Source organism: Accipiter gentilis, chromosome 1 (genome assembly GCF_929443795.1).
Source record: "Accipiter gentilis chromosome 1, bAccGen1.1, whole genome shotgun sequence".
NCBI lineage: Eukaryota > Metazoa > Chordata > Aves > Accipitriformes > Accipitridae > Astur > Astur gentilis.
Genome location: NC_064880.1, coordinates 31,830,567 through 31,855,346, shown reverse-complemented (window position 1 = coordinate 31,855,346; position 24,780 = coordinate 31,830,567). Strand labels below are relative to the sequence as shown.

The 24,780-nt window shown below is 40.8% G+C and overlaps 1 protein-coding gene across 5 annotated transcripts in view; it reads left to right on the top strand.

Annotated features, from left to right (window-relative positions):
* ITGA6 (integrin subunit alpha 6) overlaps positions 1-24,780 on the top strand; it is a 46,381-nt gene that overhangs the window by 1,283 nt on the left and 20,318 nt on the right. For all 5 annotated transcript variants that reach the window (XM_049812099.1, XM_049812126.1, XM_049812109.1 and 2 more), the window contains exons 2-5: positions 19,226-19,353; positions 19,775-19,854; positions 21,710-21,965; positions 23,502-23,633. In XM_049812099.1, the coding sequence (XP_049668056.1) occupies positions 19,226-19,353; positions 19,775-19,854; positions 21,710-21,965; positions 23,502-23,633 (596 nt within the window). The remainder of the gene's footprint in view (positions 1-19,225; positions 19,354-19,774; positions 19,855-21,709; positions 21,966-23,501; positions 23,634-24,780) is intronic.

Here is a 24,780-nt window from a genome sequence, read left to right as displayed (position 1 = left end):
TAAAAATTGCAGCGTGTAGAAGACTATAAATCACAAATACCCGCTTTCCATCTTCCACCTAGTAGACAAGATGAGCTATGGTATCCTGAAGAATGAAATGCAAATCTTTGCGTGCCTTTTCAGAGGCCTTTATCTTAATTCTTGACAGGATTACTCTTGCGTTGGTCTCATTTTAGTTCTGCTAAGAAAGCAGCACCTGAAGCTTGTTGGTTTCCCATTCTGTTGTCAGTACTGGTAGAATGAGTGTGTCAGAATATGCAGAGATAGAAAGCCAATTACTGAGAAGTCAGTAGAAACACAGAGCGGTCACAGTATTCGAGCTAGTCTGTAGCGTTTGGCTGAAATGCTTCAGAGATTACTAGCATGAAAGTTCTGTATTGTATGTATAGTCAGTGCTTCCTCAGGCAATCCAAATCTGGGGACAGAGCTGAGCCAGATGCTATCTGCCTTGACGTGGTTTTCTGAATCCAGGCTTTCATCAGGATCAAGGGTCTCTAATAGAGACAAAACCAGACTAGAGAAACTGTGTTTTATGGTGATGTGCACTGCTGAGTATGAGATATCTTGGCCATTTTTAAAATCTATTCATAGTTCTAGCATAAAGAATTTGAGTGCTACCCTGGGTAGCTGCTGGGTAGTACTCTTGGAACGAAACCTTTTACATCATACAGGCATGTTACAGTCACTTTGAGCATCGTTTTTCAGTCTGTAGGAGTAGTAATGTGTGGCTGTAAGAGAATAAGGCATTAAACATGCTGAACTGTAGCTGTCTTTCATAGGGACAGAGGTATGTTTAGCTCGCTTTGTGTAAGTTGTGTCTCATGAAATAGGTGGGAGTTTCGGTGGGGAAACTTGAAGTGAAGCCTCTTATGTTAGGGTGCATATTTATAGCAGATAAAAATGAGCAACCTTAAACTAATACTGCATAATTTGTGTGGCCTGTTCCACGGAAACCATGTGCAGTTTCTAAATAGCTTGACTTTACAGGTGGAGCAAACGGTGTCTGCTGTCCAGATACTGGGTGGTGGTCGAAAATTATGGGAATGGAGGTCATACTGAGGTCTCCTACTGAGAAACAAGTATGTCTAATGCTTGTATGCTGCCCATTATCTGTAACAGCAGGAATTTTAGTAGCTTGTTCTCAGGGGTGCAATACCTCTGCATTCCCAACTGCGTTTTGGCCTGTGTCTTGCTTCTACTGTAAAAGTGGTTTTATGTGCAGCTATTTCTTAGTCAGGTAGAAGTCTTTATTTTACCCCTTCTTCTCGCATGGATGCTAAGTTCAAAGCTCAGTTACAGTTTGAGTGCGAACACTGTTAAGTAGTTGCCAAAAATACACAAACTCCATTTCATCGTTGAAACTTAATTGAAAGTGACGCTTGGGTTCTTATCTGGCAGGGAATTCCATTCCAAAAAAAATTGCCAACCTGAGCACCCCCTGCCCCTCCAATTTTACAAAATTAGAAACCGGTTGTAACAGACGTGCGGGATCAGTCAGTCAATCCTTGGAAAAACAAGCAAATGAGAGAAGGTGAAATACATGAATTCTATTCAAGGGCTGGTTTAGTCTGTGGCTTGGAGCAAAGCTTGGTAAAACAAACTAAATGGTGTGTAGTTTTTCTCTTGCCTCACTTAAGTGGTCCTTAAGTGAAACAGTTCCCTCTTCCTCATACCAGATAATTCAGTATTAAGCATTATGAGAATCCTCTGTAAAGATGAGGGTGGAGAATGTCTAGGAAGCGTGACAAATAAAAGTACAGCTGAAATAGCCTTTGATTAAAAATGGTACTTGCTTTTTGATCACCTTTTTTCTTGGTCACAGGATACTGTGGATTGCATATAAGCTTCAAAGTGCAATCCTTTCATTTATTAGTGTTAGCTACTAATGCCACGTTTGCCAATGAGGAATTACTTAACTGCCAACAGTATGGGTAAATGACTGTTCAATTGCCTTGACTCTAACTGAGTATAAGGCTATGGACTAGTAACAGGATTTTGTTTTTCTTTGTGAATATTTTCAGGTGAGAAAAGGTGGAAAGTTTGTCAGTTGGAGAGAAGAAAAACTTTATTAATTCACGGTGACTGAAAGTGGACTGCTAATGGCATGTGGGTGTGAAAGACAGCCGAATGCAATCTTAATGGGCATCAGGGGAGCATTAACGTTGGAGGTACCAAGGGCAGCCTGCCTGGATTTCTGTGTACAGTTCTGGTTCACTGTCAAGCACAGTGAATCAGGTAGCAGAAAAGGCTAACGGAGCTCCAAAGAGAGCTGAGCTTGTTGCCCCATATAAGATTGTTCTGTTTTTAATCTGTCAAGATGATGAAAATGAGGGAGTTCTACTTCTGCGAGGGGGTGGTGGCACAACAGCAGTGCGTTTTGTCTGCAAACTGGAAGAAGGTTTGTAGCTTGGAAGGGCCTGAGACTCAGGGACAGCGAAGCTGTAGGAGTAATGTGGTTAAAGTTTAAGTAGTCCTGTGATGGAGAATGCGAGTGTATCTAGCCTCTATAAATGGGGACTATACTCGCTATGTATATATATTAGCTATATATATTATAAATAGTCACTATTATAATAAATATATTATTATTAGTTACTATATATATAGTGAGTGTAATCGCATGTGTAGTTTTATATGTATAAAAAAATGGTATGTATGTGTATACTCCATGTAAGATGTCCAGCAGGTCTTTCCAGTCCTTTTTGTTTGTAATTCACCATGATTTAAGCAAATATCTTGAATTAGAACACAAGCCCCAAGAATATCTAAATTTGTGTATAACTTTACTTGAAAGTAATTCTGATATTATTTTCAGTAGAAGTATGGAGCTGAATTCAGGTAGGCTTCTTACTGATTAAGGCAAAAAAGGATGAGATTGTAGTAAGCAACATTAGAAGTGATCTCATCAGCTGAAAAGCTGTGTGGCTGAAATCTGTGGATAGGCACTTTGTGTCAAGGCTGCACTGACCATTAGCAGCCATAAAGTCCTAAAAATTGCAGTATCTTACTGAAATTTTTACTTGTGATAGGTTTTGATGATACTGCATATCTCTACGGTGAGCTGTTATATGGATGCATAACAAAGTTGCCTTAGGTCAGCAGGGCTGCTGACATTGCTTTACTGCTGCAGTGCATCCTCAGTGGCATTTAGGCAGTACCTCTGTGTTGCCTGAGGGCTTGTGCTCATAGACACTTTGCTCCATCAACAAAAGAACTGGATTATGCCAGTCTGCAGTGGAAAATGACAATTTCTGCTTTCAGAGGTGGTGGTGTGTAATTCAAGCTTCAGGTGGAATGAATTAATAACAGTGCATATTTACATCTTCAGGATTTAAATGCTTTAATAGTGCTGTTCTTCAGTGCTTCTGTCAATTTAAAAAAAAAGATTTATTATTAATTTTCCTTTTTTTTTTTTAAAAAAAAAGACGACTGTGTCCTTACTGTCTCATTACATTTAGCATTTTTTTTTCTCTCGAGTGTCTCTCTGGTTTTGTCTATGCAAGCTATTCTTGGATAACCTGCTTAGCATGCTTGATTACTTCCTTAATTTGCGATAGTAGAGGAGTTTGTCTATGTTCGAGATAGGTGTCCTGTGGCAAAGGTCAGGATCAAATGAAATTGGGAAGGAGGAGGGAGGAGTAGTTTAAGAGTTTCCCTGTAGGGGTAGGGGAAAGATTTTTTAAAAAGAAGATCCATCGTACTGATATAATGGGTGAAAGAAGTGAGAAGATAACTTTACATTGCATAAAGGGGAAGAATGGGGAATTGCTATAGGTGGAGTCAAACTGCAGAAGGCAAGCTTTTTCCCGGTGCCAAGTTTGAGTTGTGCTGTGGGATATCTGTGGCAGAGACACAGCTGACACGTTTACAGGTCAGGTGTACAAAAGTTTGGAAACTCTGCCACATAATTTGCACTATCTGACTCCCATTCTTGCAGGTGGAAAAGAAGAGGTTAACATCTATATTTTTGGATTTTTTTGTTGTTGTTGTTTTCCTCAAAGGAACAGGAAAGAATTGTGCTCTTAATCCTGCAGAACTCTACTAAGGCTGGAAGGATGCAAGGGAGCATTGAACTGATACACACTAGGAAGTTGCAGTAGTGTAACCACATCCGTCAGTGTAGAAAAAGAGCAGTCCCTGCAAGGCACTGGTGAAGTCACAGGTCATACAGCAAAAATGTGCTTCTGCTAGGACAGTTTAGTCCAGGTGGCTCTAAAAAGGCTGTGTCAGGAAAGATGTGCTGCGGTACAGTCCTTTGCCGTTAGCGGTGTGAGTTCACGGGTCCACTGCAGTGTTAACTGGTGTGACAGATGTTCGTAGTGTAAAGCTAGCCTTCCCACATGGTAAGTGGCGAACCTCTTATCCCAGTCCTCCATCCCCTTGAGAAACTTGCTTTTCAAGAGGTCAGATACTTTTCAGATAGTGTTTTTTTCTATGGTCACCTGTAAGTGTGTAAGAATCTTAAGTAACCCTGCGGTAGATGTGTCATTTTTCTTATACTGGTGTTATTAAGAATTAACAAAATTCATTGCTGTGCTAGTGGGAGCCTTCTGTGAGTAAGGACTGTAGCATATGCCTTTTGTCAGCAGTGCTGATGAATGGCCTTATGTGCAGACTCCAGCTTTGAGAAACAGCCTAGGCTATCAGCTTCAATTACAGCTCATAAAATTGTTATGCTCTTGCTGGAAGATGCTTGTACTTGATACAGCTCCTTGGTTTTGTAGCTTTTTTTTTTTTTTTTTTTTTAACCTATGTTGAGCCTGATCTACGAGTCAGTTTCTAATGTGAGAGGTACCATGTCTTTGGTGGGGTTGCTAGACCATAACATTTACAGGGTAGAGGTGATGACAGGTTTAGAAGCATTTTGACTTATGCTTTCTTATTTTTAAACGTCTCAATAGATGTGAATGGAAATTCGTGGTGGCACAAATTCCTCTCTCTTCAGGCTATGTGTTTGGAAAGAGAAGGGTGTTCTGTAAGCTGTTACTGTGCGTAAAACACAGACCTGCCAAGCTGTTCCAAGAGCATTAAAATAGAAGTGATGGCTCAATTAACCAAAATTGCTTTAAGTTCCTCTGGTCCAAGTCTGTTGTGCTCATCCCTTTCTAGAAGGATGGAATTTATACCAGGTAGTTCTCATTAAATAGTATTAGGATATAAATCAACCTTGATGAACATAGCATATGCTAGCCCAGCGAGCTCTCTTGCGGCCAAAGTATTAGACACGTCTCAGAAGCAGATCAAAAACTTAATCTTGCGTCCTCTAAAACTAGCAAGGTTAAAATAGTGTAACGGGAACAAAATAACACACAATGCAGGCAAGGACAGACCTTGATCTCGGGAAGGAGGAAACGGCTTTTCTCTTTACTGATGTGAATGAAAACTAATGAACTGCACAAAATATGAGTTAAGGACAAAGGAAAAGTATTCTCCTTGACAAGTTGTTGTGTTCTTGAGCAGGGGCTGTGGGTCCTGACAACTCTGCTTAATGATGCCCGAAGGCTGGGCAGAAAAGTGTTGGGGGGAGGGCTCACGGTTGGAAAGACCAGCAATGATTCTCCTGCTTTTCAAACTAAGCTGATGTAGACACATGCAGATGGGCAAATAGATGTGTCTGTGTGCATGTCTGACATAAAGCCTTCAATGAAACCGTCCATGAAGTATTCCGTTGCGAAAAGGGGCTGTAGTCCTTAACAGTGTTTGCTCTAAATATTGGGGGGGGGGGGGGGGGGGGGGGCAAGTAATCCTGTACCCTCTTAGTCTGATGTATAGTTCAGTTTGAGAAATGTAGTTGTAAGTTGGGTGAGCGAAAATGTGTTTGAAGAGCATGAACACTTGTCATCTAAAACCTGAGGTGGGAGTGAGCTGGAGGAGCATTTTTTTCTGCAGTTCCCTTCATGCAATGAGAGGTGGGGTGCTGGGGTGCTGACTGGGGTGTGCGTGCTGTGTGCGTGCTCTGCAGGCTGGAGCTGAGCAAAGAATCAAGGCTCGCTGTGGTGCTGGCATCCTGAAAGCTTCAGCTGGCAGAGAGCTACTTGAAGCTCCTTGCTTCATTACAGACTGACTGGCACAAGAAAATTTATGGTGCTGTTTAGACTTAAAATGTGACCCCATCAGCTACAGAAGGGTGGAAAGCGAGGGAGACAGAGAGAATATTGACCAAGTTGCCGGGGCGTAGGGTGAACCATTCAAGTATCTGAAGTACGTGGCGTGCACAACACAAGGCCTGCTTTCTGTGTGCTGCTCTGTTCCAAAGCAGCAGGATTTGGAACAGATGTGCCAGGAGTTCTTCTGCAACAGGGACATTAAAGGGAGCACCAGACCGTCACATTATCTATGAGCTGGAATCTTAAAATTTAGCATTTGTATTTGAGGACATAGTTTTCCTTTGGTTTCTGTTTTCATTTTCCAAATTCTCTGAGGTCTTGAGAGCAGCAAAGAGCTTTCAAACAGATGTGCACGGAGAGATGAGATATACTGGTAGTATTGGGCATCGAGGTGCAGCTGTGTCAGAATTATTATCAGAAGATATGCTACAATTTCTGTATCAGTTTTGTGCTGGCTACCCTGATGGTGAAATATACTTAAAGAATAGCTGGCATATACTTAAAGAATAAACCATCAGGCAGCCCTGCCATCAGGTATGGATCTGTCTTCATCCAGATGTGAAGTTTCATGTACTGCATTTTCTACTGTTAAAAATACCATTCACCTGTGTAGAGGGTACTAATTAATCCCCTTTTTTTTATGATCTAGTAGAAAAATGTCTTGTACTGTGGCAGGAAATAATAAATAGTCTGTGTTGTCTCTTCTTCAGAAGTACTGGCTAACCCTGTCAGTCTGCACCGGGACTATTTAACAGATCCGATCTGTAACTGTACAAGACAAACGTAGATCTTTGTAGTATAACTGTCAAATTAAGTGTTTTTATTTAAACAATTTTTATTTAAGTTTCCGCGAACTGCCTTTTAATAAATATTCTGCAGTTTTGTAGGCTCTTTCATCCAAAAATCTCAACATAATTTATAGTCATATTATTTCTTTAACTGTAAAACAGGAGTGAAGAGGAGCACAAAATCACTGTTATGGTGCTTGCTAAGATGAGTGCAATTTTCTGTGTGTTACATGTTACTAATGCTGCTTATGTTAATTTGTAAATAATGAAGAAAGCAGGACAGGTAGGTTGGCTTCTCATAAATGTTTTTTTCTTAAAGGATAACAAGCAGAGAAGAATGGTTTACTGATCTAATTTGTTGCTGTCTGGATTCTCCACAAAATAAACCAGAACATTTCCCGAATTAGTATATTGGGTTGCCTGGCACGTTGCAGCAGTAAATTGTTCATCAGTCAGCATGGGCCATTCTTTTCTCCTCTGTTAAACTCTACTGAAAACCCTTTCTGTGTGTGCCAGGGTAACTGTCAGTTTTGTAAGGAATGCAACCTGGTAAGTTCTCATAGGAGATCCCTCATTAATTTCAGAACTGCTGTTTAAAATAAGTTGTTGTTTAAATGTTTCAGAACCAGCTTGGGGCTGGATGAGTCATTCTAGCCATAACTGTAAAAATGCGACATTTTGGGGAATATTATGTAGAAAGGACAAGACTGAGATTAGGTTATCAGGCAAATGGCTGTTTAAAAACAAGTAAGCAAAAATCCATATTACTGAATGAGCAGATGGTGGTCTGTACTGTGAAACGTTAGCTGGAAAATTAACACCTCATAGTGGTATTTGGCAAGGGTAAGTACAGTAAGAGGCACAGAAATATTTGAAGAAGGAAGTATACAGAATGGTCTGGAAAACATTGGATAACTAATTTATTAGCATTGGATATTGTTGATTGAGATATATATAAGCAAGTTGCTGCTTTGTAAGTAATGGCAGAAGAATATAGCCTAGAAAAGCGAATGTGAATATGGAAAAAAAGTCTCACTTCACTTTTTAAGGGAATTATTCAGTATATTAAAAATAAACTAACCCCATCATACATTAATAAAGCTCCTTTTGCAACTTTAGCATAAAATGTATTGTATTCTTGGTAAAAAGCACTTCCCTTGGGTTTAAGGTATCACAACTATCACATTTTCTAAGACTATTTTGAGAATTCCATAACTGTTGCTTTGGAAAAGAGAATTGCAGTTAGGTTGGTTTAGTTTAAAGAGCAGGCCAGGTGTATTCTGCTGTGGAGTGCCTGAGATTAGATTTTTGTATCAAAATGATAGCAGAAGGCAAAAAGTACTGGTTCTTGCATTGTGATTTTCAGAGCATTTGCTAGTATGGACTGACTGTTTTTGGCTCTGTTGGAGTGTTGGCTGTTTTTCTTGTTTCCTCTTACAGAACTGCATCTAAAAATATGTAATTTCCTAATATTGATTTCCTTTAAGCAGTTGTACTAATGTGTGTGAGGATGTTTTGACTCTGTTTGGAAGGGAGAAGGTCTGCAGGATAAAGAACAAAAGCAAGGGGGTTCGTGGGATGCTCCCTGTCTAGATGCCACCTGCAGCATAAAAATGTACCTGAGTCCCTCCAAGGTAACATGTACGGATCCTGCACTGGATTTCACTGTCAGCTAGCAAGCTTCTAGGTTATATTTCAGCTGTATCCTTTGCATTTGTTTTCTACTTTCAAGGAGTTTGGAGATCTTTTAAGAAACAAGGAACAGCAAATAGGCATGATCAGCATTGTTGTTTACTTTGCTGATAGATAGTGTCCATAGGAATGGCAGACTTTCTTAGAGAGGCTGAGTGTTGTTTCCTTTTCGGTGAAGATGGCAGACGGTTTTTCAAATGGAGCTAAACGTGCTTAGCTTCTGCCTGTTTCAGCTGGCATTGTTACCCTCCTCAAAAGCAGGTCTATAAAATACATCTTTTAAGAACAAAGCAAAACAAGATTGCAAATATGTTGGGAACGTCTCACCCCTGTAATGCCCGAGGTTGTTTGCTCAGCAGCACATGCGCGGGTCAAAGGTCTGAGGGGAAATTCATGTTTATCCTGGAAGTGCTCAAAAGTGGCAACCAGCTGTTGCTGATAGCAAGCGCATTATCGTCGTGTGTAGTTGAATTTTCTGCGTCCTTCTTTTCTCATAGCTCTTTTCACATTACTCTTGTAAGGGGATTATAAAGATTCGTTAGTCTTGCACTTTGTCATTGGTGCTGCTGAAGCTGCATAGTGGCTAAATCTGCTGGCTCCGAGACCTTAGTGATGTCAGGAAGTGTGTATGAAAAGAGATCACAGCTCATCTTTAATTATCCATGTTTGTTTAGCGTGAAACAAACCTTAAGTAAAAATCACATTATTTCCTTGGCCAAAGATGCTAAAATAAATTTGGTATAATTTTTTTTCTTACCTAGCCAACTCCTGTAGCTGCCACTACAAATAGGGTGTAATTATGCAACTCCCTGTAAACTTTTCATCCACTCAGCTTATTTTTCTGCTAGAGAAATGTTTGATAATTATGTAGTGTGGCCCCAGAATATCGCTGAAGAGGTAGGTTTCTTCTCTCTTCCCAGCCAAACTATATTACTGCATATAGTAGAAGAATACTTTTGTTGTTATTAGATCTAGTCGTGGTCATAGCTGCGATACTGTTTGCACAACTTTCAGCCTAAAGGAACATAGGGTGTTAAAAATACTTGGAAACAAATAATTAATTTCAGGTTCTGCTCAAGTGAGAACGTGGGGAGTGGCAAAAGATGGGAAAAAAGTATGTGTGAGGGGGAGGCATGTAAAAATTAAGCATGTATGCATGTGGAGGGGGAGCAGTATATAGCGGAAGAGAATGCAGTGGATTTCTTGGCATAGTCTCAAATACAAGTTATTTTGCAAACAGAAAAATCTTGTTCTTAGGTTTTGCAAGCTGGTTGAAATTCTAAGAGTTTGTACATTTGTACTCACAGTAAAATATAATTGCTGCTTCTTCCACAAAGGCGTATATGGAGAAGTTTCTTGTGAATATAAGATTTATTTCTGTTGATCCACTTGATCAGTGTTTCAGTATCTGCATGGAACAGAAAAAAGGCTCCTTAACTGTCCCAACTGCATGTGCGTTTGTATGACTTGGTTCTCCTATGAAAATACTTCATTGGAGTGATGTTCTTCCAAGTGATTTGAATGCCTGTGTTTTCAGTTAATTTGAAGGAGTGGGGGGACTATGTGTCAGTACACGTACCCAGTGACACATCTGCTTTTGTCATTAAGTTCATGGCTTGAAGAAAAGCCTTACTTAAACTGTGGATCCTGTTATGGGCGTTTAACCCAGACCTATGATGGTTTTAAGACTGGAAGAATAATTTGAACTGTGTTTCAGCGTGCAAGTGACTTTTTGGCTGTCGAAGCGTGTGTTTGCTGTGTGGCTGTGTACTCGTTCTCCGAAACATTTATCGGGGATTATGTATGAGGAAGGTACATGCCTTTTCTACACATGCAGAGTTCTTTAGCCTGCTCCTGCAGGGTACCTCTGACCTCTCTGTGGTGCCATGGGCTTTTATTGGCAGCTGGGAGGGCACAGCTTAGCTCAGAGTGCCAGGATTGGTCTGGTGTGGGTGAGCTTCCCACTGGGGCTCTGGTTGGCACGTTATGGCAGAATGCGATGAAATTCCTTCGTTCAGAAATGAATCTGCTAAAGTTGCATATTACGATTTCTGTGGATGCGTATCTAGTAGAGGAGGTTTCTACCTGTCTCGTTTTTCCCCCTACAATTCAGAGGGAGAAGGTGGCAAGTCTGGAAAAGAAGGAGCAGGAGTCATCTCATAAATTGGATGTATGGGTAGAGGAACAATGGCTTGGGTTAGCTGGGCAGCAGTCGCTCTTCAAGTACTGCAGGGCTTGTAGCATGTTATATTGCCTATTGATTCTACTGTGAGATGTCCAGCCCTCTTACTGTACTTCTTCTAATGGTTTAATTATGGTCATAAATGAAACTGATGTACTTCATTCCGTGAAGGAAGTAGAGGAATGACATTTCAACCCAAATATTTGTTTTGCACTGTATTAAAACTCCTGCAGTTTTTTTAAAAATGGCTTTTGGCATGTTGAGGAACAATATAGGCCTGTTACAGTTGTAACCTCTCTAACAAGCTGTGCCGTCAAATACTGACTGGGAGCACTTTGCTTTCAGAGTGCTTTTTTTGGGGGGGGGAGCCTAAGCAGCTGTTTCCGTATTTTGATTACTTCCACGTTTGTTTCTAAAACATGTACCTAGCAGATGATGTGACACTCCTTTCATTTTTCATGAACTTCAAATGGAGATGGCACGTGTAGTGGGGGGGATACAAGGCAAGCCCTGCAAATGCGCAGAGGTTTAAATCTGAATTCAGAGGTTTTCTACGGCATGCATGGCCAACGGCCCAGGTGCAGGAGACAGTAATTCCTGATTTCTGTCATGCACTTGGTTACTTGAGCCTGTAGATGTCCACAAAGCACTGATGCAGCTGCTTCTTTACAGCCTGTTCTGCCGCAGGAACTGGGGCGGCGCTGGGCGAGGCGGTGGGCCAGGGCCCTGGTGCGTGCGGGCTGTCGGCGTGGGAGCGGGACTGCGGTGTGGGGGCGGCAGGGACGGACAGTTCACGCTTGCTGTGCTTGCAGGTAGCTGTGGACTGCTCGGTCACCTCTGCTTTATTGCAGCCGCCCTTGCTCGCTTGCTGTCCGGCTGCTGTCGGGGCCTGTGCCTTGGCGCACGTCGCTGCCGGCAGTGGAGAGTCCAGTCGACTTGGGTGGGTTGTGCCCAGCTGGCTGCGGTGAGACTCCGCGGTTTCGGGGAGCCTAATGCAGGCAAGGTGGCAGTGGGCAGGGGCTGGGCTGGGCTGGCAGTGCTAGGGCCTCGGCTCCCAAGTTTGTTTCTCGAAATGGCGCACTTGTCACTTCTTGAGTTAAACCCCATGTTGTTATAAGAGGATTTCATGCAGTAACAGGCACTGCTGTGTTAGAAAATCTGAGTGAAAATCCCTTTAACATTATTTCTTCCATAAGTTTATCATAGATTAATTATAAAACTGTCTAATACAGTATCGCTTCATGCTCAAGTCTGTTCCTGGCACGGGTGTTGTTCTTTCTTTTAAATCTGAAGGAATGCATAGCCTGTAAGGGAGAAATGAAAACTGTAAGTATTAGACAGGTTTCACTGTCTAATTTGACAATAAGAAAAATGTGATGTATCTCCTGGTTAAAGCCAGAGTGGTGTCTGAAGTGGAAAACTGTGTTTTGAAACATGACTTTGGAGCAGACTGTACCATTTCTTGTAAGAAGAATGCTTTCTACCAGTGAAAATAAGACCTGTAAAACCTATTTCAAATCCATACAGGCTGGGCTGTGGACTGTGAGGGGAAAGGGTTTATTTTTCCTTGCGACTTTCAGAAAGTCAATAATAAGTGGCCTTTCCAGAACAACAGGTATCTTTGTAGTTCCAGTTTTGCTTTGTAGTAGCTTGCCCTAGTCCTTTTGCTGCTTTTGGCTTCTTTTCCCAGCCTCTGTCATAATCCGCTTCCTAAAAAAGGCTGAACGAATAAAATGAAAATTGCAATCCTTCAAGTGCCAAGCCTCCAGGCAACAGAGATTAATGGTGTACTTGGCCATGGCTTTGCACTGGTAGTTGGAAAATGTAACTGTGGAGTAGCAGATTAGGAGAATCACCAGTCACTTAAAATAGCTGTTAATAACAGGCTGGCAATGATGGGTATCTCTCTAAACAGCATCACAAGCCAGTTCGCTGCTGACATAGTTATTGGCTGTATTTTACCGGGAGAGGGGATTTTTTGGAGAAGCCCAGTCCCGTGGTTCAGCTCCAGTTCCCGTTAGCAGCCTGAGTGTATTGCTAATTGGTCCATGATGCTCCAGTCCTGTGACTTGTTTCTGTTGTGAGAAGCCAAATCCGGGCACAAAGCAGAGGTGGTGCCACCAGTATTCAAACACAGCCTCTGTCCCATTGACCAACTTTAGTTATGTTGAAATATTGTGGGGGTTAAGATGTTCCTGTCCTCCCCTTTCGTCAAGTTTAAAAACTGTTGAGACCAAACCAGTGCAGGGGATGGAAAATACAGCTCCAATGGAGAGCTCTAGATGTTCACATTGAGATTGGGGGTCTCTGCCTGCAGGTTTTAAATATTTGATAGACAACTAGGGACTGTGACTGGTGATTTGGTAGTAAAATTTAATCTAAATATGAGTTAGTGATAGTTAACTTTTTCATTTTGTTCAATCCAGTGAAACTCTGCAAGCAAGTCCTGGGAGCGTGAGAGGAAAAGGATGCAGGAGTCTTATCTGTTTAGTCCGGGATGGAAGAAGTTTCATAGCGTTTAGCTTCATCACTTTCCAAATTTGCCCCCCTTGTGTGTTTGGAGTCTTTCTGAAAACACAATGAAGTACAAAGTCTGCAGTGGCAGCATTGTTATCTGAGAACAGCAACCTCAAATTGGACATTTGTGCTCAATGAAGGTTGCAAAATTGGAAATTACTTACACCACTGACTATTTTATTCCGCCTATATGTGAAAATGGCTAATGGTTTGTTACCCAGGAAACACTTTCAGTGATTTCTACTCCAGTCTGTTAAAGCTCGGAGCTGGCGCTATTGATGTGTTGCTGTTACTTTTAAAGAAAGGATGGCAAAGACATGGTGTGTTGTTTGGGGTAGAAAGTACCATGGAAAAGGAAAGAATTTAAGGAATGAAGAAAGCTTTGGGAGGTAGCAGAGTATCTGAGCTGTTTAAATCAAAGTGTAATCTACTCAATGGAAGTCTCTGATGAGCAGGATTTGCTTTCAAAAAATGTTGAAGATGCTCTCCCTCTTTTGACTTGATTTCTTTTGAGTAAGTGTTTATTCCAAAGCAGAACTCTAATGAATTGCTGATAATTTTTCTTCTCTGAAGTATGTTGTGAAAATTGTATGCTGTCCTTAGACAGTTCCAGGCTATAAGTGAGGAAAAGAATTTCACTGCAGAGTGAGGGAATACTTGCAGGAGCTTGGAGGTTTTCTGGATTTCTTTTGATACGGTTTTCTCATCTTAACTGCAGCTTTCCTTTTGAAAGCGACCAGGGTAGTTTCATGAGCAGTATTGGAGGGAGTTCAGATAGCTGTGAACAGAAACTACTCCCAATTCTCACTGTTGTTTTCAATTAGCCGAGAAGGAGCCGCAGCCACCTACTAAACTTCTCAAGAATTACGGACAAAAGCAAGGAGGGTTTTAAAATCTGCACTCTACTGCTTAATATTCTGAAATATCTGTTAAAATGGAAAGCTCTTTCTGGTGTATTTTGCTTTCGATTTTAATAACTCTTTTGGGCTACTTTTGATTAAATTAAGTTACAGCCTTTCTTCTTAATGTTTGTCTGTTCTTGCTGAGCACTGGTCAACAGCAGTCGACAGACTGAGGCCTGGTGCCTGCCTGATTGTGGGCAGTGAGTTCCAACCTCCTTTGGCTTCTTGGAAATGTGTGCGTTTATAAAGCATGTTTTCTACATACAATTATCCGAAGGTCTGGTCCAAATCTAGATCAAGTCAGTAAGATGTCTTGATGCCTTTTCTGAGGCTTGAGTAGTGCTCAGCATAACTGATGGAGTTTTTCTTGCCTCAGCTGTTTGGTGCAGGTGTAATGTAATAGTGGGGTGAGGTAGAGGGGGTGTAGCTGTGCCCTAGGGTTATGTGGAGGGACGTGGTGCTGCGCTGGTCCCTCTCTTGAGGGGGGGGCTGTCCTGCCTGTCCCTGTTGCATGTTGTGGCTGCACCTCGCATGTGCAGGTACAGCTGGGGGTACTGGTGTCTGTGCAATGCAGGCACCATCCTCCTGATCCAAAATTGCGCCTCAGCGAGGTCAATTAGTTAAACTGGGATTACATGGCAATCCCGTAGCTCTAATCCTATAAGATTACCTCAAGTTTGGCATTGAATCCAGGGTTGCAAGGGAGCAAATCTGTCCCTGGAAGCTAGCAGATGCTCATAATTGCCAGTGGGACTTCAGTCATTATCACATGTCTGCAAGAAGTAATTAAGAGAAAGCAATAATTAGTCTAATTCTAACCAATAGAACAACAGGACTGATATATTTGGTTTGAAATTAGAATTTTAGTTTGAAATTGGGAGGCACATGTTTTAATTACAAGGTATAACTGCAGCTAAAGTGCATTGTAGTTTCATGCCAGGGTAGGAGAGAATTCTGATTTTTTTCCAACATTGTCACTTGATAGGCACTTCTTTTAATCTATAGAAATGTAACGTAATGAACTATGAATAGAAGTTAATTTAACACCTGTGTGGTCTGATTGGCTCAGGGAAAGCCTAATCACTTTATAGTATATACTTAAGCAAAATGAATGGGGAAAGTCAGGATTCAAGCAGTACAAAGCATCTGATTCTGTAATTTACATGAGGAATAGTAGTGGGTTTTTTTGTCAGACTTTTAGCTGATATGGTAAACATGGGATACTAAGTCATCATAAATCATAAAAAGCTAAGGATCCAACAGGAACTGATGTTCATATATGCTCATGTTCAGTATACTGTATGGCTGAGCTGCTGTTCTCTGCATAGTAATAAGGCAAACCTGCCATGGGATAGAAAATCAGTAGAATGTCCGCATGTTGGAGTCTCTGGGGTTTTTATCTCTGACTATGCCGTCTTCACAATGGGGCGTTATTTTGGCATCTAAATATGGATTCTGGAGCCTGACGTTGGGCATTCAGACCTGAATTAAAAGTAGGGACTGATGCCCTTGTACACCTTCAGGGAGAAGTCCCGATGAATAAAATGAATCATACTGTGATCATGGGTGGAGAGAAATGAAGAACTTCTGTCAGTCTTCGTTTGCAGATGAAGTTCTTTGGTTTTAATCTCAGAGTTTCATCTGCCAATGCAAGGCTATAGTGGTAGCTAGGAGAGCACCTCCGCACCCCTCCTTACCTCTTTCCTTTTGCAGAAGAGGATTTTGCTGGCCACTGAGAAAGCTAAAATAGAACATGCATAGCTACAGAAAAACCATTTTTGGCATAATGAGTTCAAACTTGATGAAAATTCCTCTATTAAAACACAGCTGAGTAAGTAGCCATACAGTAATGACTGGAATGTGTTCCTCAGTCTGGAAGGACTCTGTTGAGCACGTAGCACAGCTCAGAGTACAAGCTGATTTATTTGGACTGCTGCAGTCATGCTGAAATTCACACTGGTGCATGGTCCATGTCGTGCTTCCTTAGTTTCGTTCACACTTTTATTTTTAAATGAAGTAATTTGGTTTCTATGGTAGAATACTGATTTTTCAAACATACCTCTTGAACAGTAGGCAGGGTGAACAGCAGGGTAACCTGTCTTGCAGAACTTGGAAGCGTAGGTTTAGTCTTCTCTGTTGTGGTCTTTGGGGTAGATAAGTAGTGAAGAAGTACAAAGGAGTTATGCCACTTTTTAATAGGTCTTTGGCTACTACTTGAAAATACGTTTCAGGATTTACCACAGTATCTACCTGAACTGATCTAATCCTTTGGAGGTGCCTGCTCATAGTCTGTGCTACTTCTGAACTGTGTGTGATTAAGGACTTGCAGTGATCTACCTAACAGGATTCAAGATTTTTGTGTTTGATGAGCCTTGAAGGCTAGTGACAGGATTCCTGACAAAAGTTCTTTGAAGTCTGGAGGGTTTTAAATAAGTCTGTCTTGAAATACTTTGTTTACAGTGGAAAATAATTTATGCAAAGTGAGGGGAAAATAACTTATGTAAGACTTGGGTGGCGGTATGGGTGCTGAGGAGAATTGAAGGTTGCCTGTTTCCTTTGAGATCATGTTGGATTGACGCTTTTTTTTTTTTAAGAAGGCTGAACAATTGCATTTTTCATCTGTTGATCTCAACAGGTGTTTGTTTGAGATGTCATTGAATGTTTGGGGCATCTTATGACAGGTAGCACATCTTTCCACTTTGTCTTCTGTTGGCTATATGGGTTATTCCCTGATGCCTCAGTAGGTCTTCCCTCTGGCTGAATTGTCGTCAAGATGTTATAAAAGGTATCATTTAGCTAGGGAGAGGATATAGTATAGCTATCCCATAGAAAAGAACAGGGTTGTAATTTTCTTGATCTAGCACCACTGCTGTCAGTAATATGCAGGTGGGCGAATTAATCCAAATTAAGTATTTCAATTCCAGAAACTCTTAGTTGTGTTCACAATGTTGAAACAGAAGGTTTCTGATCAAATTTCTGTAAGTGAAATTCATCATTTTTACCCCCCAAGCTTTGACTGAAAAAGTAGAAATAATAAAATTTCTGTAAGTTAGGAAATCAGCGCCTCTACTTTCCTATATTTATCGTTGTTAATGTTAAAAAAGAAAGTCTCATCTGTCTTTCCCTGGGGAATAACAGAACTGAGGAGAAAAATGTATCTACTCCCACCTTAGGAATAGCTCAGAAACAGATGCTTTGCAAAAGAACTACTCTTAAGAGATTGCAGTTAAAAGCACTGTTGCCAAAATTAGAAAATTAAGTTCTTAATGGCCTTTCTAAAAGTGTGGTTGTTTAGATTACAAACTCTTGTGATGACTGCTACGTTTCTGAAAAAGTCTTTTGAAAAGATGCCACACGTATGTAGGGGGGAAAGAAGGAAACGCTTTAAACCAAAACCCACCCACACTGTGTGTCCTGATTTTTTTTTTTTTTTTTTATGCTTATCAGTCAATAGCAAATATTCTACCTGAGGGTTTCACCATTCAGGGGGTTACCTTCATGAGGGCAAATTATGGGTTGTGGGAGAATTTATTTCTGGAAAAGTGGTGAAAACGTCGCTGTTTCACAGATGTAATTTTCTGGTTTAAAAAAGTGTGTTTTCTCATAATACATCAATTTTGTGTCTCATTACTTTAGTGACACTGAATAAATGTTTTCTTAGTAACAAAAATTATGTATTGACCTTAACTGATCGAGTCTTAACTGTTTGATATGAATAAAAATGAGTCTTGTTTTTAGTAGGAAAAGCATTCTGAGGGACAGCAGTGTGCTTTGTCCCACTGCAGCTATAAAGCATGCAGAAAAGCTTTTCTCTCAAGCAAAACTCTATAGCTGAAGCCTTAACGAGGGTCTTAGTTCCTCTTTGAGACTCGTGGATCCAACAGTAGTCCCAGTTTTGCCCCCCTTGACACTGTAATGTCAGGGATCTCTTCTCTCAGATGTGTTGTACCAGGGTCAGGAAACGCATGGAGTCTGGTTCAGCATCCATCCATCCATTGTACCTGCTGTATTGCCCCTATGCACATGCTGTTCTCTCGTCCTCGCTTTCAGCTGAGCTTGATGTTTCTTGTTTCTTCCGCAAATATTGCATACTGGTGGTTCCTAGTTTCAGTTAGCTGCCTAAGAGGCAGCTGTGCTTTGTGTGTATGTGTGACACTTCAAAGAAACCCCTTATTTTGCAAGTAAATGTGTCTACTGGTGATTTTGTGATAATACTCATGGGGGACAGTTGATACAGGAAAAAAATTTGCTTTATTTAGTTTTTAAAATAAGAACCTTCACATTTGGTTACTAGAACAGTGTCTAAGGAAGGCTCGTTAGAGTGGCCTTTTTATAGGAAAATAAGTCCTTTGTGGCAATGGCCTGGTCTTGATGAGAGGTTTGTTGGAGAGGAACATTTTCAGCTTCAAAATGGAGTATTGGGCCAAAGGAGTGGAGAGGAGGAGTGCATTGCACAGAGCCTGCAATAATTTAGTGAACACTTGCTTGGGCCAGGAGGGATCTTGCTTTGCTTCGTGGCTAAGAGGTACTAAGGTGTCTGTAAATTCAGCTGAACAGTGGCATAGGACTAGAGTAAAACTACAAGACAGCCTGAAAGCACCTGTATTCACTGTTTTGGGGATTTGTGGTCATTTTGGTAACAATACTTTACCCACCCTTACCAACAATTAAAAAACTGCCAACAAAAAGAAGGCAAAAAATGTTCCACTTGACTCCCTGATAGAAGGGTGGTTTTTGCAGAACTGCTAGACACCTACTTTTTATTTTTATCAACCACTCTCAGTGAAATTTGCAACAGTGATAGCAGTAATAACAATACGCTTACTGGTTTGCAGGTCCAATAATTGCAGGACTATTACCGCTTTACAGCGCACAACCCCACAGGAACAGTGCTGTGATGTAGCTTTTCATCCATCTTCAAATGTTTGCATGTCAAACCTCTAGCAGTATGGTGAAAACACTTCCTGATTCAGTTGCCTTCCTCTTTTCTAATATTCACTCTACGGATCCCTTGAAATTATTTCTCTTTCCCTGCAGATTGCTGGTTGGAGCTCCTCGGGAAAAGGCCTTTCCATCCCAACAAGCCAACAGAACAGGAGGATTGTACAGCTGTGACATCACATCTCCAAATACACGCTGCACACGTGTTGTATTTGATGAGGAGAGTAAGTTCTTCAGCAGTTTTATTTTGGATTGAAACAGTTGTCTGATTTATTTGATGTGGTCCTTTCCAGAGGCAGTATATCAGACAGTTGCTCCTATGGATTTATATGTAACTTATTTTGCATCAGAATAAGTTGTAGCCTAATTGCAAAGATAGCATAAGATGCTTAAATCTTGGTAGATTTGGATATTCTTGTTTTTTCATAAATTGATGTGACATGAAGTAATATGCTGGAAGTGTTTAATAAAATGGATGTTGTCAGTGATAAAATGTACAGACACTGCCACCTGCAGACTGTCTCATGTACTGTATGGAGTGCCTGCCCTGACAGCAACTTTTTAAAAAAAAAAAAAAAAAAAAAAAAAAAAGAGGAAAAAGTAGTTAACTGTTAATATTTGAAGCTGTATTATGATACTCTGCAGCGGACCCGAAGATGGAGAGTAAAGAAGACCAATGGATGGGTGTAACTGTCCAAAGTCAGGGGCCAGGAGGAAATGTGGTGGTAAGTCTAAAGGACTAACTTACAAAAATGTTTTGGGTCTATGGTAAATATTCTGAATTGTCTGCATTTCTGTGCAGCTTTCTGAAAGGTAACTTTCCTGTGTTTACTCCTGTGATTTCTTGTAAGGATGGACTTAAATGTCTTCCTAGCAAAGTAAGACACTTGAGATTGTAAAAGCTTTGAATTATTTTTCTAACTGTGAGTTAGACTTTATAACCTTTGTAACAATCTAGGCTGGACGGTTCATTTTCAGAGTGTCCACTTTTTTTTTTTAATATACACATTGTTTCTTTTAAATATCATTGGCTACAGACATAGGGAAAAATAGTGTGATAAGGTTGTAAAAGTAGCAGCCTATCATCAGCCTGTTTTCCAAGATGATCAGCCTCGCTTTAACTTTCATCTGGGACTTTGGTGAGTTGCTCCTATGAATTAATGTGGCCATTGCACTGCAGTAAGACTACTGGCTATCCTTTATTTTATCAATATAGAGTTATTCTTCATTTTATACAATACAGAGATATTCTTCATACAATACAGGGAGAAAAAGCTTTCAGGAATTACCAGAGAATGTTACTTTTTTTAGCTCTTTCTCAGTTAAATAAACCTCTGGTGGTGCTGCAGGATACCAGCTACATTATAAAATGGGTGTGCAGTGAAGCTTCCCCATCTAATTATACTCTTGCAGGTTAATGCCACTGCTTCCAAAACTGGAGGCAGGTGACTTCAGGGTGTGAATCTGGAGTTATTGATGGATACAGAGGTAGTAATAACTTGCTTCAGTCTGCCTCAGAGCCCAAAGGGGGGAAGAGCAGATGGAAAGAGTCCTGCTCATTGAATAATTAATCATCAACTAGTGCTGTCTCATCTTCTCTGACAAGGAACTTTTCTTTGTAAGTGATAAGTGGGAAGTGCGCTTATTAGATGTGGTGTTGGCAGCCTGAAGGTCGCTGTGCAGCAGGGCAGTACTGCAGTGCTCTAAGTGGGGAGCAGCTGGGTGTTTGCTTAATATTTAAGCCTTGATAGGAAGCATAGAAAAGGTATGTCAGCTGAGAAACCTGGCTTGCTTGTGCCCTTCACACACCTACTACATCTGGTTCTGCATAAAACACTGCTGGCGAAGGGGTTTGATTGTTCCACCTCTTTTTACAATGGTTTGGTGGTTACACCACTTAACCCAGTGGCTGTTTATCCTTTGTGTTAAATATTTGATCAGAATTCTGTTCCCAGGTGAATGGTCTAAAAGGTTTAGGAACAGGTTGTGCTCAATGCTGCTGCTCTGTCCCAGTGACAGTTACCCTGTAAGTGGAACAGCCAACATAGGAAGTAGGAAGAACTTCTCTCCCCTTCACTGGAAAAGCTTTCAGCCTCTGCTTTGTGGCACTTGTCTGGAAGGGATGAGTTCTGAGTAGTCTCAGGTAGATGGTAGTTGAACCAGCTTCTCATGTTCTGCACAAGCGTGCAAGTCATTTAATTCTGACAGCTGTGGGGAAACACAGCCACTTCTTTCTTTGAGAGAGAGGGTGGTTCTCTCCTCATTTGGAAGAGAGAGATTAGGTATCAGGGAAGGCTTTAGGGCTGAAAACTCTAAATCCCACGGAGAAGAGGGATTTAACCATGTGACCTTCCTTGACCATGAAGCTAGTTGTTCCGACTTGTATCCATAGATGTCCAACTTTTCCCATATATTGCCCGTAGGGAACAGTGGACTCTGCATTGCAGCACGGATGTGTCTACAAGGTGACTGACTTACAGCATTGCTAGTGTGAAGTATTGCTACAGGAGACCAGCCTCCTTTGGTCACTTGTAAACAAACATACAGAAAGCATCACTCATTATCTCTTCTATCTTGCAGACATGCGCACATCGCTATGAGAAAAGGCAGTATGTAAACACAGTGCAGGAAACCCGGGATATCATTGGAAGGTGCTATGTGCTGAGCCAGGATCTCACTATTAAGGATGATATGGATAATGGAGTATGGAGTTTCTGTGATGGTCGTTTAAGAGGCCATGAGAAGTTTGGTTCCTGTCAGCAAGGTGTTGCTGCTACTTTTACTAGAGACTATCACTATATTGTGTTTGGTGCCCCAGGCACTTACAATTGGAAAGGTACGACCTGGCTTCCTTCCTACCCACCCTTCCTGTTTCCTCTGAGATTGCTCACAGGGGTTGCATCCTAAGGTTTTTGTTGTTGTTGTTGTTGTTTTTTGGGTTTGGGGGGGGCGGGTAATAGGGATCTAATGATTTTACCCTGTTCTCACAAAATGTTATGCTCCTGTATCAAAAAAATTTACTGAAGTTCCTTTAAATATCTTTGAGGGAGTACTTATGAATGGATAATGGAACTTCGCATATATGTACAGCAAATTTTTCCCTAATTAGTCTTAACCTTATGGTGGGATTGAGTGCTTGCTTTGAGCCTTCCATACTGGAACAAATTACTAAATAATTTTAAAGTTATTTGATGAACCTTTTCTCTAACAGTTTGAGGAACTGTTAGATAGCTGCACTGAGATCTGTTTATCCTGCAGTACTCTCCACTTTGTGAAGTCTGTGGAAGGTAGTACTTCCCAAATTAAATACTGGAGCATTGCAGGAAGATAACTGAACAGACTGATACTAGATGTATTCATATCTAAATCCATGGATATCCATGTAAAATTCCATGGATAATCTGTCAGAGTAAGAGCCAAGTACTCTGTATCATCTAGGAGATATTCCAAAACTTAAGGGAAAAAACCCATAGATTTTCTCTGTTAGTTTAAACTGAGAAGTATCCAAGTGGCCAGCTCTGTCTCTTTTTTTTTCTTTTTTTTTTTTTCTTAAAGTGATTTTTCCCATCACACTTGTTACACCAACAGCTGTAAATACTTCCCTCTTTAGAACATCTGATCCCTCAACCATTACATTTTTCCCCTCGTACACCTGTGCCTGCTATATGAACCATGCAAAATCTTTTGAGTTAAGCTCTGGCACAAGGTGGACTTTAGTGAAAACTTAATCTTCCACGTATCTGTCAACAAAATCTGACCAAGCTGAAACAGCATATTTAGTTCAGACACTGTTTTACTTTAATTGCAGAGAAGTGCTATGACAGTGTATCGGTCATAAGAGTACTCTTTTGTATCATGGAAAAACATGTTTGTGCTTGCCAAAACGTTAAATATGCCTGTTGATAAAAGGGAAGCACACATTTTATCAAACAATAGCTCTTTTCCCCTTAAATAATGTTTCCTAAATATATCACCGGTGTTTGTCATAGCTGAACAGTAAATTTTTTTTTTGTATTCCTGTGTACTTAACTCCCTTTTAAGAGAGGCTTTATGAGCTTAAGAATGGTGGGATGAGGGCAGTTCCTGACAAAGTTGGTCCCATGTTTTTGTTGAGAATTTTCTTAGTATCCCATGTTTTCCAGATCATTGCATGGCCTCTCTGTAGAGCAGCGTGAGATTCTGGCATGTGGATAGAACTTAGAAATTCATTGCCTTTTGAAAACACTTTCACCCAGTGTACTGTTCTGTGTTTGTCCCATTTAAACAGCAGTCACTATCTCATTTTTTGTAATTAATGTTAGTTGAGAACCATTTATGTTATTTTTCTCCCTTACCATTCATTTGCTTTTATTTTATCATTTCATTTCTTCAGGGGTGGTTCGTGCAGAGCAAAAGAATCAGACATTTTATGATCTGGGTATCTTTGATGATGGGCCTTACGAAGTTGGTGATGAGAGCCGCCAAGATAAGAATCTAGTTCCTGTTCCAGCTAACAGTTACTTAGGTAGGATTAAGCACCTATGGTAAATCTATTTAGGCTTCTTAAACATTTGTGATCCCAGCCTGGTGCAATGATACAAAATGGGAGCAGAAAATCCTTCATTTGTGGACCCTGTAACATGTTAACCATTATGGGTAATTCACATCTCCCTCCATGTCTGTGGGCCAGTTTTAAGTGTGAGATGATACTCTGTGGAGGTACCTAGAAGAGCTGCTGATTTAATGAGAGATTTAAGAGCTGTGATGAGGACCTACAGATTCTTGGGGAGTGATTATAATCACTCTAATGGTTAAGTACAGTGTATGGATCTGTAGTCCTTAGTCACAAGCTCTCTGCCCTCTGGTATCAGAAGGTTTATCAAAATTTGAGTTTCCCAATGTAACCGTTTCTCTCTCGGTAGGTGAATGCAATTTTTTTTATTCTTCAAGTTTTTAAAACTCCAGTGGCCTTTTTAGAGGCCTTTAAAATACCAGAATATGAGTAGTGATTGCAATTCAAGTGTGTGTCTGCGTGTGTGCACGTGCGTGTTGCAGGAGGTGAGTCTCTTGCACTTCGTGCACGCGTGAAAGCAGAAATAAGTCCTTACGCCACTGGATGTTACTGTACACCGGTGAGGTATGTTGGTGCAGAGAAAAGGCTACGCTGCATTTTTGGAAAGGCCTCGTGTAAAGTGTAAAGAACCTTTCTGTTCTAGTGCAGATTTCTGTCTTGTATTGATCCACTGCTTTTGGCAGATGCAACAAATACAATTTTGGTAACTTGAGACCGGCATTTCTGTGTGAGTGGTGGAAAGTTGAACAGTTGGGAAGGGCAAAGCTAATACAAAAAGTAAAAGCAAGTCAAAAAAAGAGCCAGCTTGGAGGTACATACCTGTTAGAAGAAATAGAAGATAAACTTCTGTTAAATATCAGCAATAATTACTGGGTGTTAAAAAAGAAATCATAAGAGCTTACGTTAGAAAGACAAGCTGATAACCTCTTCTGGTGAAATAAGAATTGGCAAGGTGAGGAGTGCTTGTGGACGTGTCTTTTGCTGTGAAGAAAGTAATACTGACTTTTTGCAGTTTTGTAACAAATGCATTTATCTCCTAAATGTAAGTGCTGCCTTTGATTTGTCATGATCAAAACCACTTCCAGGCAAGCCTGCTGTT